Source organism: Symsagittifera roscoffensis, chromosome 1 (assembly GCF_963678635.1).
Source record: "Symsagittifera roscoffensis chromosome 1, txSymRosc1.1, whole genome shotgun sequence".
In the NCBI taxonomy this organism is placed as follows: Eukaryota; Metazoa; Xenacoelomorpha; order Acoela; family Convolutidae; genus Symsagittifera; species Symsagittifera roscoffensis.
Window position 1 is genome coordinate 47,529,672 of NC_087062.1, and position 12,256 is coordinate 47,541,927.

The following is a 12,256-nucleotide window of genomic DNA, read 5'->3' on the forward strand; positions in this document are numbered from 1 at the left end:
ACACAGAGGCCGAATGAAAGCTAAATGAAAATCAAAAAAGAAAGCTAAATGAAAATCACAGAGACCGAATGAAAGCTAAATGAGGCCGAATGAAAATCATCCCACCACACGCCATATTAAGTACAAATTAAAAAATTTCGATCTAAGTAACAAATCAATGATGACAAAAAAGCTTCCTTCAACAAATTTGGAATGATTTCTATGACTGATTAAATCTACGCTTATGCGTTAATAGCGCGAAATATATCGCGCGTTAATACCCCCATAACTTGGAGCAGTAATAACATGAAAAAAAAATTAAATATAAAAATGAAAAGAATTTTTGTTAATTTAGGATTTTTTGTAAAACTCATCCCACCATACGCCATATCAAGTACAAAGTGATAAAGTTCGCTCTTAGTAACAAATCAATAATGGCAAAAAAGCTTCCTTCAACCAATTTGGAACAATTTCTATGACGGATTAAACCTCGGCTTGCCCGTTAATAGCGCGAACTACATCGCGCGTTAAAAGTCCCAAATTTGCCGAAATGGCAACTTTTATACCTCCATAACTTCATGAAAAATGATCACAGGTAAAATAGCTTCCCAAATTTAAGCTCAGGATAACAAAACTTTTTGAATGATAAAAAAACCGCCAAAAATAGCCAAAAAACACGAATTTTGTCTGAAGAAAAAAAAACCACCCTGAGCAAAAATCATCCGTTTTTTTTCGACAACAGACATACTCTGAGAGTGGTGAATTCGGTTCACAGTTATTGACTCCGAAGCCAACTCTTTCCACTTGTTTCGTTGTTTAGAATCAACCTCACCAGCTGCATCCATTTCACTCGTTACTGATCTGTCCATTGGAGCACCTAATGTGCGCAAGCTTTGTTCCAGAGAAGCTTCCCCAGTTGATGATTCTGACTCAGACTTTTCCAGCAGCTTCAATTTCACTTGTAACATTTTCACTTCTCTTCTCAGTTTGACTATTTCCGCATTCTTCTCTTTTGTTAACGCATTCAATGCCAAGTTGAAAGAAGTCTGAAAGAAAGAACTCTAAACAAGGTGTTCTCACGCGACAGAGTTCAAAGGGATTTTTTGTTACTTTCGACAATGTCAGCATATTGTAGACAATTTAAGCTGATCAACATTAAAAAACAATACCGTCAAAAAAAATTTGCTCCATTTTTGAAAACAGAATTTGACATAGGCGAAGCTGTGCTTCGCAAACACAAGCGATGAAGATGCAAAAAAGAGCTCTAAACAGGCAAAACAAAGAGAAATAAGGAAAAAATTTTAAAAAAACAGATTGAAAAAATTTGTTATGATACAGAGTATCACGTTCTCACATCTTCTCTATGAACGCGTGTAATTTTACTAACACTAGCCGCCAACAAAGCAGCTACAGTTCTATCTAACAAATCTATTAAAATATTCCGGATTTGAATTACCGACCCATCGATTAGGACGCTCACAACCTCACATATGCACCAGAGTTGCCTGGAAGTAAACTAGAGGCCCAGCTAATACTAAATCTGCATATTCTAATATTTTAAATAATATATTATACTGATACAAAAATGGACTTTCAAAATTTCAAAAAATGGACTTTACGCTAAACCCTAGTTTTTGTCTGCGCAAGTAGCGGATTAAGCGCTTATTTAGAGGACAAAACTACTACTCGTTCTTTCAATTGAAGTCTTTATCGCAGATTTGGTAGGGTAATTTTCGAAAAAAAGTGAAAAGATTCCAAAAATCGATCAAAAATTCAAAACTATTTTCCTAAAACCATAAACTTTGCTCTTCTGAACTATGGGAAGAGGCTCTTTTTTCCACACCCTGAGTTGGACGTTAAAGATTTTCTCACTTTGATTTTTATATTGAGCCCTTAATATCAGATTTATCTAGTTTTCGAGAATTCAAAAAAAACGGTTAAAACAAAAAGATTTTTTTCCGAAGTCCAAATCAGCTTTAATACAAAAAAAACAAGCAGAAACCGATTAAGCAGGGAAAATCTAAGCATCAAATTAGTTTTTATGAACTAGCAAACTCAGAATCAGCAGCTTAGTTTTTGATAAAGAATAACTTTCCAAAAAACGGGCAAAACATCAAATATTGAAAACTTTATAGGCCATATAATTTTTGAAAAAGTTCCAAGGCACTTGCACGGGTAACATTCTCATAACTGATTTTTTCTTTCAGTTAAACTCTTAATTTTGAATTTAGCAGGGAAGTTTTCGAGAGAAGTCGAAAAAATTTTTTAAATTAACCAAAAAATGGGCTTCTTTGAGTCCCAAGCTTTTTTCTACCAAATTTAGGAAAAAACAGCTTCAAAAGAGGAGATCCTTATAACTTTTCTTTAGATTGAAACTTTCATCTCAGATTTGCGCATTTAATATTTGAGAAAATGAAAAAATTCAAAACAAATAGGCCAAAAATCCCCCTACTGAAACTTTTCAAGGCAGTACAACGTGAGGTAAAATGAAAAGAGACTAGCAAACTATGCAAACACATAAAATAGCAGCCGATTTTTCCATTGCAATTGTTTTTTTTAAATCGGTAAAAGAGTTTTAGAGAAAAATTTCTGCGAAAAAAGCGAAAAATTTCCCAAGCGTCGCAAAAAAAACGAAAACCAAATCCCATTATTATTATTATATTACATGCTTATTTTCAAAGATGAACAAACACCAGCCAAAAATAAAGCAGCAAGAGAGGCCATTGAATTTTTTAAACTTTATTAAGCTTAAATATGAAAAAATAGAAACAAACCAAAAGTGCCATCAAATGAGCACTTTTATTTGCGACAGCTTAGAAACAAAATCTTACACTATGCTTCGCTTTTGTAATCACCAGATGGATAACAAGTGTGAGAAAAACTCGAAAAAAAGACAATGATAGCCGGCTGCTCAGCAAGTTGTCTAATATGTTGCGACTATATTTATTTAACAAAAACATAACAACTGACTGTTAAAAAAGAGAAATGAACGCAAGAAAACAGAAAACAAGATTTCAATTTTAGAGAAATATATGCCTTTGAAGCAATTGAATTTTGAAAAACAATTTATGGCTGGTGATTTTTAATAAAATTAACTCAGTTTGAGAAAACTGGATCAATAGGTAATTTTTTAATTCCGCTGGGAAATCAATATCGCTGGGAAATTAATTCCGCTTAATTTCGAATTTAGCAGGGAAGTTTTCGAGAAAACTCGAAAAATTTTTTAAAATTGACCAAAGTGTCAAAAAATGGGCTTCTTTGAGTCCCAAGCTTTTTTCTACCAAATTTAGGAAAAAACAGCTTCAAAAGAGGAGATCCTTATAACTTTTCTTTAGATTGAAACTTTCATCTCAGATTTGCGCATTTAATATTTGAGAAAATGAAAAAATTCAAAACAAATAGGCCAAAAATCCCCCTACTGAAACTTTCCAATGCCGTAGAACCTGAGGTAAATTGAAAAGAGACTAGCAAACTATGCAAGCACATAAAAGAGCAGCCGGTCTTTCCATTGCAACTATTTTTTTTAAATCGGTTCAGTAGTTTTAGAGAAAAATTTCTGCGAAAAAAGCGAAAAATTTCCCAAGCGTCGCAAAAAAAACGAAAACCAAATCCCATACATTTTTATATTACATGCTTATTTTCAAAGATGAACAAACACAAGCCAAATATAAAGCAGCAAGATAGGCCATTGAATTTTTTCTACTTAAATAAGCTTAAATAAAATAAAATAGAAACAAACCAAAAATGCCATCAAATGAGCACTTTTATTTGCGACAGCTTGGAAACAAAACCTTACACTATGCTTCGCTTTTGTAATCACCAGATGGATAACAAGTGTGAGAAAAACTCGAAAAAAAGACAATGATAGCCGGTTGCTCAGCAAGTTGTCTAATATGTTCCGACTATATTTATTTAACAAAAACATAACAACTGACAGTTAAAAAAGAGAAAGGAACGCAAGAAAACAGAAAACTAGACTTCAATTTTTAGAGAAATATATGCCTTTGAAGCAATGGAATTTTCAAAAACAATTTATGGCTGGTGCTTTTTAATAAAATTAACTCAGTTTGAGAAAATTGGATCAATAGGTAATTTTCTAATTCCGCTGGGAAATCTGAACATTAAAATCCTATATTGAAATTTAGAAGTCCATCACGTTTTTGTGACCTTACACTTTTGCTACTCGATAGTGGAGTTTGTCTGCTTTTTGAAACTTGGACACACTAAGACTGAAAACACTAAGACCTATAAAAGAGTCTTTACTAAGTTCATTACTCTTTATAACTAGTGAATTACATTGACGTTAAACAGAAATTACAAGACATTTTAAGACTACTTTTAATTACATTTCTCGACAAAAGCGTAATTTTCAAACTGGTTTTCTCAAAAATAATTACTGTCGTTCAATTTACTATCCAGTGGATACTAGGGCGGTGGAGTTCGATCAACACCAAATCACTCGCTCAGAAATCGTTCAGGGCTATTTTTATCTGAATAGGATGTACCAAGCTAGCTCTGAGGTTGCTGCATGGGCGGTGATGTTCCAGGAGGACTTAAGCTAGTTGCCAACAAAAACTTCGATTTGGTGTTGAACCCGCATAAGGATACATTCACACTTTTGGTCACGTCACCATGAACTAAGGCTATCTCAAAGCAAATTAATTTGAATGAGGACCTGTCGGATGCAGCGATTACCGGCTTTACAATAGCATGAAACCGAACTTTACTGCGCAGTAACTTCTCAGATAAAAATGACCAATTTTTCCATATGCTTCATAACAATTTTCGAAAACTGGATCAAAAGGCAAAATTTTTATTCCGCAGAAAAATCTATCAAGTAAATTTCACTTTCGAAACTAAAAGTCGTTCACATTTTTTCGCGCCTTTTCCGTATTCGTATTTAGCGAGTGCTATTTGGGCAACTGTCGGCAGATGAAATTCAATTGGGCTCAAAAAGTGCATATCTACCTAAGTGAATTTATAAATGCATTAATATAATTGAACGCATATCTGTAGTTATTTCAGCATTTTAAGATTTTTCCCGAAAAAAAAAAACAGCCAAGACCTATAGAAGAGTCTTGAATACGTTCATAAAAAATGTATTAATATGTGTGAACGCATATCTGTAGTTGTTTCAGCTTTTTTAAGACTTTTCCTTAAAAAAATGAGCCAAGACCTATCGAAGAGTCTTCAATACGTTCTTCAAAAAAATTTCAAGCTATTTCAAAAAATCCAATACGTTCTTCAAAAAAATTTCAAGCTATTTCAAAAAATCCCATGTTCCGTTAACGTGAAACACAAAATATTCCAAGTTTAACCAGAGCTCATACGCTAAATTACTAGAAACTAAGTCAGTTAGGTACACAAGCAATTTGGGACGAATATAAACTAGCCGAAAAAACGGACACCAACTTCATTTCCGGAAAAAACGGATACCAACTTCATTCTTCACACAAAAATTCTTTGCAAAAAACTAAAAACTAGAACTGAAATAAGGTTTCTTGAAATTGACTTTAAAAAACAACAAAATTACAGCACGAGAAGACTTGAAACAGTTAAGCAGAAAAAAATGTCCAAAAAAACAAACTTTGGCTTTTCAAACGATAAATTATTGAAGCTTTAACAAAAAGTTATGAATGAAGTGATTTTAGATTTGAGATCACTTGAGGCTTATCAAATCTTATTCAATGGCCTCGCAAGCCGACAGTAAATAAGCCTACAGAACTAAGGCCGACACCCAAAAAGCGTAAGCTTCACCGAAATTTTTCTGACAGCGCCAAAAAAAATCGCATTGCAAAATGTATATACAACCTGCATAAGCAGGCAAGCTAACAACTTAATAGCCAGCACGCACGCGCATTATGGGTGGTAGATGAGTATATTCACCTTCTGGCCATTCTGTGAACAAGACCGTTTACGAGAAAAAAGTCTAGTACCAGGTTGCAACACTTGCTTATAGCAAGGGTAATAATTAAAGCTATCAAATGAATCAACTGACTTTGTTAAATAAGTTCTTAGTCTGAAAAGAAATCTATATCCAATTTGATTTTGCTTGCTAATCGCATTTGTAACAAGAACTGTTAAATAAACTGCTCCACTTGCGTTATAAATGTTGATTTTCCATAAAACCTTTACCATGGGAAACTTTACAATTTAGATATTGAGAGAAAAAAAAGACCAGTGTAATTTTTTGGTAGGTAAATTTGAAACTCATTCCACTAAATGAAACTACTTGTTGCCATGTAATCACAATTTCTCAGCTGATATTAGACAGTGCTTTTCATTGGAGCAGGTTCAATTCATTCAAAATACCAATGCATTGAATTGAAAATAGAGAACTAGATTCAATTGAAACCTTGTTTCACCGCATTGGAAATTTTAACTCTTTTAAACCAATCAGATTGCCGCATTTAATGCAACTGTATCGGTTTATTTTGCACATATAAGTTTAGCAAATCCGCAAACAATTAAGACAACATTCCATATACGAATCACCTTTTTCATTTCTTAAAGAGCATCTCTCATATGTATGCTTTCTTTCAGACATTAAAATAAATGACTACAGGAACTGATAAAAACGCAATTCAAACTTTCTTGTTTTCTGGAAATAAGTCTCAAGAATTCATGATTTCTGAATTGATTTTGAAATACCATGAATCGCACACCCCACAACCTTAGTTTACATGTAAAATGCCTCACGAAAATGTTGAAACATATTTATAAAAAATGCTTTCTAGATGTTTTTTTTTCAAAGTCAAAGCACTCATTGAATTCAGAAAAGGCAACATAAGTTGAAAAAATCAAATTTAAAAGTTTCGCTCAAAAAAATTTCAACAAAAAAACGGACAACCTTAACAAACCCTTTCAATAGTCAAAAAATCATTTCAATTATAACACTTAGAACGAAGTTCGGACACAGAGGCAAACGGACGGTCGCACCACTTGCGATATGACACAAACATAGAAGTTTCAAAAAAATTAATGTTGAAAAAATTAATGCTGAAAAAATTAAGTGAACCAAATTTTTCGTGTCTTGAGAAAAAACAACTAGGGGCCAGTTAAATCTGGATGTACGTGTTAGATATTGAATAAACTTGCTATACCGATGCGGAACGAAAAATAAGATTACAAAAATTCCACTTTGCCCAAAACCTTAGTTGTTTCTCTACTAAAAGTAAGAAGAGTAAAAAAAAAATGGGATAATCAATTTTCCTAGGGAGATATCATTTCTCTTACAACAAATTGAGGAGCCGCGGCTTCTTCAGAACAACTATCGCAACCGCTTCTTTCAATTGAACTTTTCATCTCAGATTTTGATGTTAGGAAAAATCAAAATTTTTCTAAAAACAGTCAAAAGTTATATTAAACGTTGAAGACACTTCAAAATTCATAAATTTTTTCCACGAAAAAGCAGTTTGAAGCTGCCTAAGCAGAGGAGATTCCCAAAATTAGATTTTTTGATTGAACACAACCTGAGAATTCACTCGAAAGTTACTGCGTAAAGTCAATAAGTTTCCAAACAATTCTCAAAGTTTCAAATATTTGAAGGTATTAAGGCCATATTTTTTTCTAAACCAAACTGGGCGTAGCCAAATATGAAGGAAGGCTTTCAAAAACCTGTTCAAAATATAGGCCGAAATAATTAGGGCCGATGAACATTTTTAGCAAAACAAAAAAAAACAAAGAAGGATAAACTAAGTCAAGGAAAGTAAAAGTACAAATTGGAGTGAATCAAACACTAAAGCAATAAAAAAGAAAAAAGCGCGCAGCAAAAAAAAAACGGTTCCAAGATGTGACAACTTGAAAGACAACTAATAAAAAGATGAAAAGTTGGTCAAAAACTTTATTTAAAACAGAATATTTCCTATGTGAAAAAAAACAAGTCATGGTCAGATTTAAACCCAGAATCTTTGCCGCCACAGGCATATTTGAAACCTCCAGGCTAAGCTGACCGGGAACGCATAGAAAATTGAACTTACAAGCAAGCCCGTTTCCAACATTCCATCGATTTGCAAAAAGTGAGTTGTTGTTCTGATCAAGCTGTTGAATCAACAAAACTAGGGACAATTTTAAGTTTAACCAGGTCGTGAATCTATTTGGAAAAACTTATTTCAAAGATCGAATCGGTTCAAGAAAAATCTGCGTTTTTCAAAGCAAACGATTCCAGCTATGAAACCTCGAATATTTCAAATTGTTTCTTACAGCAAGTAGGTTCGTGAAAATTTATGGTTTTTCTAAGCAAGCTATTCAAGCTATGAAAGTTGAAAATATTTGAAATTATTTTAAAGCGCTAGTCGGTTTGCGAAAAGTTTAGGTTTTATTAAGCAAGCTGATCTAGCTATGAAACCTTGAAAATTTCAAGTTATTTCATAGAACGAATAGATTTGCGAAAACTTCAAAAAATTCTAAGCCATCTGTTCGAATTATGAAATATTGAAATATTTCAAGCTGGTTATAAGACAATCATTTTGTAAAAAGTGGAAGTTTTCCTGTGCAAGTTTTTCGAGTCGGGAATTTTCAAAATGTTATAAAATGTTATAAGCTTTGACAATTTGAACACAGAGACCAAGTTGCATTTCGCATCAACAAGCAAAAATAAGACCAATAAGGCTTCTGGAAACAACTGAATGAGTAAAACTTTGAGTCTACAAAACATAAAGAGACCCACGCCATTTATGACGCATTAGCAGTACCAGTCAATTTGAAGAAAAAAAAATCGCAAGTAACAAGCATCAATTTATAGAGCAGTCAATTTGTGAACCGGATGGCAAATTGTTGCGCGGGAAATGTGTTGCGCGAGAAAATGGAGCAAGGAAATTCGAGAAAATCGTATCTACCTGATTTCAGTTTTTACAAGCAAGCTTTTAAAAACTGCAAGAAATTTTCAAAATGTTATAAAATGTAAAAAACTTTGACAATTTGAACACAGAGGCCGAATGAAAGCTAAATGAAAATCAAAAAAGAAAGCTAAATGAAAATCACAGAGGCCGAATGAAAGCTAAATGAGGCCGAATGAAAATCATCCCACCACACGCCATATTAAGTACAAATTAAAAAACTTCGATCTAAGTAACAAATCAATGATGGCAAAAAAGCTTCCTTCAACAAATTTGGAATGATTTCTATGACGGATTAAATCTACGCTTATGCGTTAATAGCGCGAAATATATCGCGCGTTAATACCCCCATAACTTGGAGCAGTAATAACATGAAAAAAAAAATTAAATATAAAAATGAAAAGAATTTTTGTTAATTTAGGATTTTTTGTAAAACTCATCCCACCATACGCCATATCAAGTACAAAGTGATTAAGTTCGCTCTTAGTAACAAATCAATAATGGCAAAAAAGCTTCCTTCAACCAATTTGGAACAATTTCTATGACGGATTAAACCTCGGCTTGCCCGTTAATAGCGCGAACTACATCGCGCGTTAAAAGTCCCAAATTTGCCGAAATGGCAACTTTTATACCTCCATAACTTCATGAAAAATGATCACAGGTAAAATAGCTTCCCAAATTTAAGCTCAGGATAACAAAACTTTTTGAATGATAAAAAAACCGCCAAAAATAGCCAAAAAACACGAATTTTGTCTGAAGAAAAAAAAACCACCCTGAGCAAAAATCATCCGTTTTTTTTCGTAACGCAAGTCGGAACAATAATAGTCTGTGTTTAAACCTTTAGCATTGGCTGAACCTAATAGTTGGTTGATGATTAAAAGGAACAATTTCAAAATGAACACACTTTATCGCAACAATATTTGCGTCGCAACAACATTTGCTTTTTAGGTTGGAAAAAATGATAGTTTATACTATAACACAAGCATTAGTTATTTTAAAGAGCGATTCGTTTTCCTATGCAAGCAGTAAAGTTCTGTAAAATTTCAAATTTCGTTCTGTAAAACTCTGTAAAAATTCAATTTCGTTATCAGTTGAATTGCAAAAGGCAGATCTAAAGATAGGTTTTCAGTTGCAATTGCAAGATGATAGCTGATATGTGCAGAGGACAATTAGATAGACTAGTTTCACTACATTGTATTCACTGGCCGGAACAATTAGGCTTCGTGTTAGCTGCCCGGCACCGATTTTGTCCAGCAGTCGACCTTCACCCTGTAGAATCTTTGTCCCACTTGCAAGTTAAATCGGTTATTTGGCTGAAACACCACAAGTCACCTCGGTCACAAAATTTTACTGAGTCATTATTTTTCAATGTGTTGTCTCACCAATCACTTTCAGTTTGCCAGCAAAAGATGATAAAATTGCTGTTACCTTTCTCACTTTGCAGTGCTCCTTGCTCACAAACACGGCTATATCCCTTTTCTTGCTTTCTAAAACACAGCAGTTCATTGAAAATCGATAGCTTCAAATACTCAAATTTTACATCGATCAACCATATTTGAAAAGCTATCATCCTGTCCTTTTCGATCTTAAATATAAGACCAAAAACAGCAGGAATTCAAATAATAAGTCAGTGAACAGTCAAACAGAAAAGCCAAAAAGTCAAGTCGAGTCTCACCGGGTCTAGATTGAGTGTTCACTCCCAGTCTCTCGTAGCAATCCTCGTGCAAAAAATAGGGCGTGTTTGTGACACTGAACAGTCTGTAGTGTCCACTAGGGCTGTCGAATTCGATCAACACCAAGTCGTTTGCTCGGAAATCGTTCAGGGCTATTTTAATCTGAATAGGATGGACTAAGCTCTGAGGTTGCTGCATCGGTGGTGATGTTCCAGGAGGACTCAAATTAGTTGACAAAAGCGTCGATTTGCTGTTGTCCCCGCATGATGATACGTTCACACTTTTGGTCACGTCACAATGAACTAAGGCTGTCCCAACTGAATCTGTCAGTGGTTTCGGTTGACTGATGACAACAGACATAATCTGAGAGTGGTGAATTCGGTTCACAATTTTTGACTCCAAAGCCAACTCTTCCCACTTGTTTCGTTGTTTAGAATCAACCTCACCAGCTGCATTCATTTCACTCGTTACTGATCTGTCCATTGGAGCACCTAATGTGCGCAAGCTTTGTTCCAGAGAAGCTTCCCCAGTTGATGATTCTGATTCAGACTTTTCCAGCAGCTTCAATTTCACTTGTAACATTTTCACTTCCCTTCTCAGTTTGACTATTTCCGCATTCTTCTCTTTTGTTAACGCATTCAATGCCAAGTTGAAAGAAGTCTGAAAGAAAGAACTCTAAACAAGGTGTTCTCACGCGACAGAGTTCAAAGGAATTTTTTGTTACTTTCGACAATGTCAGCATCTTGTAGACAATTTAAGCTGATCAACATTAAAAAACAATACCGTCAAAAAAAATTTGCTCCATTTTTGAAAACAGAATTTGACACAGAGGCGAAGCTGCGCTTCGCAAACACAAGCGATGAAGATGCAAAAAAGAGCTCTAAACAGGCAAAACAAAGAGAAATAAGGAAAAGATTTTTAAAAAAACAGATTGAAAAAATTTGTTATGATAAGGAGTATCACGTTCTCACATCTTCTCTATGAACGCGTGTAATTTTACTAACACTAGCCGCCAACAAAGCAGCTACAGTTTATCTAACAAATCTATTAAAATATTCCGGATTTGAATTACCGACCCGTCGATTAGGACGCTCACAACCTCACATATGCACCAGAGCCACCCGAAAGTAAACTAGTGGCCCAGCTAATACTAAATCTGCATATTCTAATATTTTAAAAAATATATTATACTGATACGAAAATGGACTTTCAAAGTTTCAAAAAATGGACTTTACGCTAAACCCTAGTTTTTGTCTGCGTAAGTAGCGGATTAAGCGCTTATTTAGAGGACAAAACTGCTACTCGTTCTTTCAATTGAAGTCTTTATCGCAGATTTGTTGGGTAATTTTCGAAAAAAAAGTGAAAAGATTCCAAAAATCGATCAAAAATTCAAAACTGTTTTCCTAAAATCATAAACTTTGCTCTTCTGAACTATGCGAAGAGGCTCTTTTTTCCACACCCTGAGTTTGACATTAAAGATTTTCTCACTCTGATCTTTATATTGAGCCCTTAATATCAGATTTATCTAGTTTTCGAGAATTCAAAAAAAAACGGTTAAAACAAAAAGATTTTTTTCCGAAGTCCAAATCAGCTTTAATTCAAAAAAAAAACAAGCAGAACCCGATTAAGCAGGGAAAATCTAAGCATCAAATTAGTTTTTATGAACTAGCAAACTCAGAATCAGCAGCTTAGTTTTTGATAAAGACTAACTTTCCAAAAAATTGGCAAAACATCAAATATTGAAAACTTTATAGGCCATATAATTTT

At 34.0% G+C, this 12,256-nt stretch overlaps 1 protein-coding gene across 1 annotated transcript in view; it reads right to left on the reverse strand.

Annotated features, from left to right (window-relative positions):
* Nucleotides 1–734: 734 nt before the first annotated feature.
* LOC134845296 (RB1-inducible coiled-coil protein 1-like) overlaps nt 735–12,256 on the reverse strand; it is a 524,841-nt gene continuing 513,319 nt past the window's right edge. The window contains exons 15-18 of the mRNA XM_063862250.1: nt 10,492–11,149; nt 10,245–10,303; nt 10,008–10,129; nt 735–1,025 (exon numbers count right to left, since the gene is read on the reverse strand). Coding sequence (XP_063718320.1) covers nt 10,043–10,129; nt 10,245–10,303; nt 10,492–11,149 — 804 coding nt within the window. The 3' untranslated portion in view covers nt 735–1,025; nt 10,008–10,042. The remainder of the gene's footprint in view (nt 1,026–10,007; nt 10,130–10,244; nt 10,304–10,491; nt 11,150–12,256) is intronic.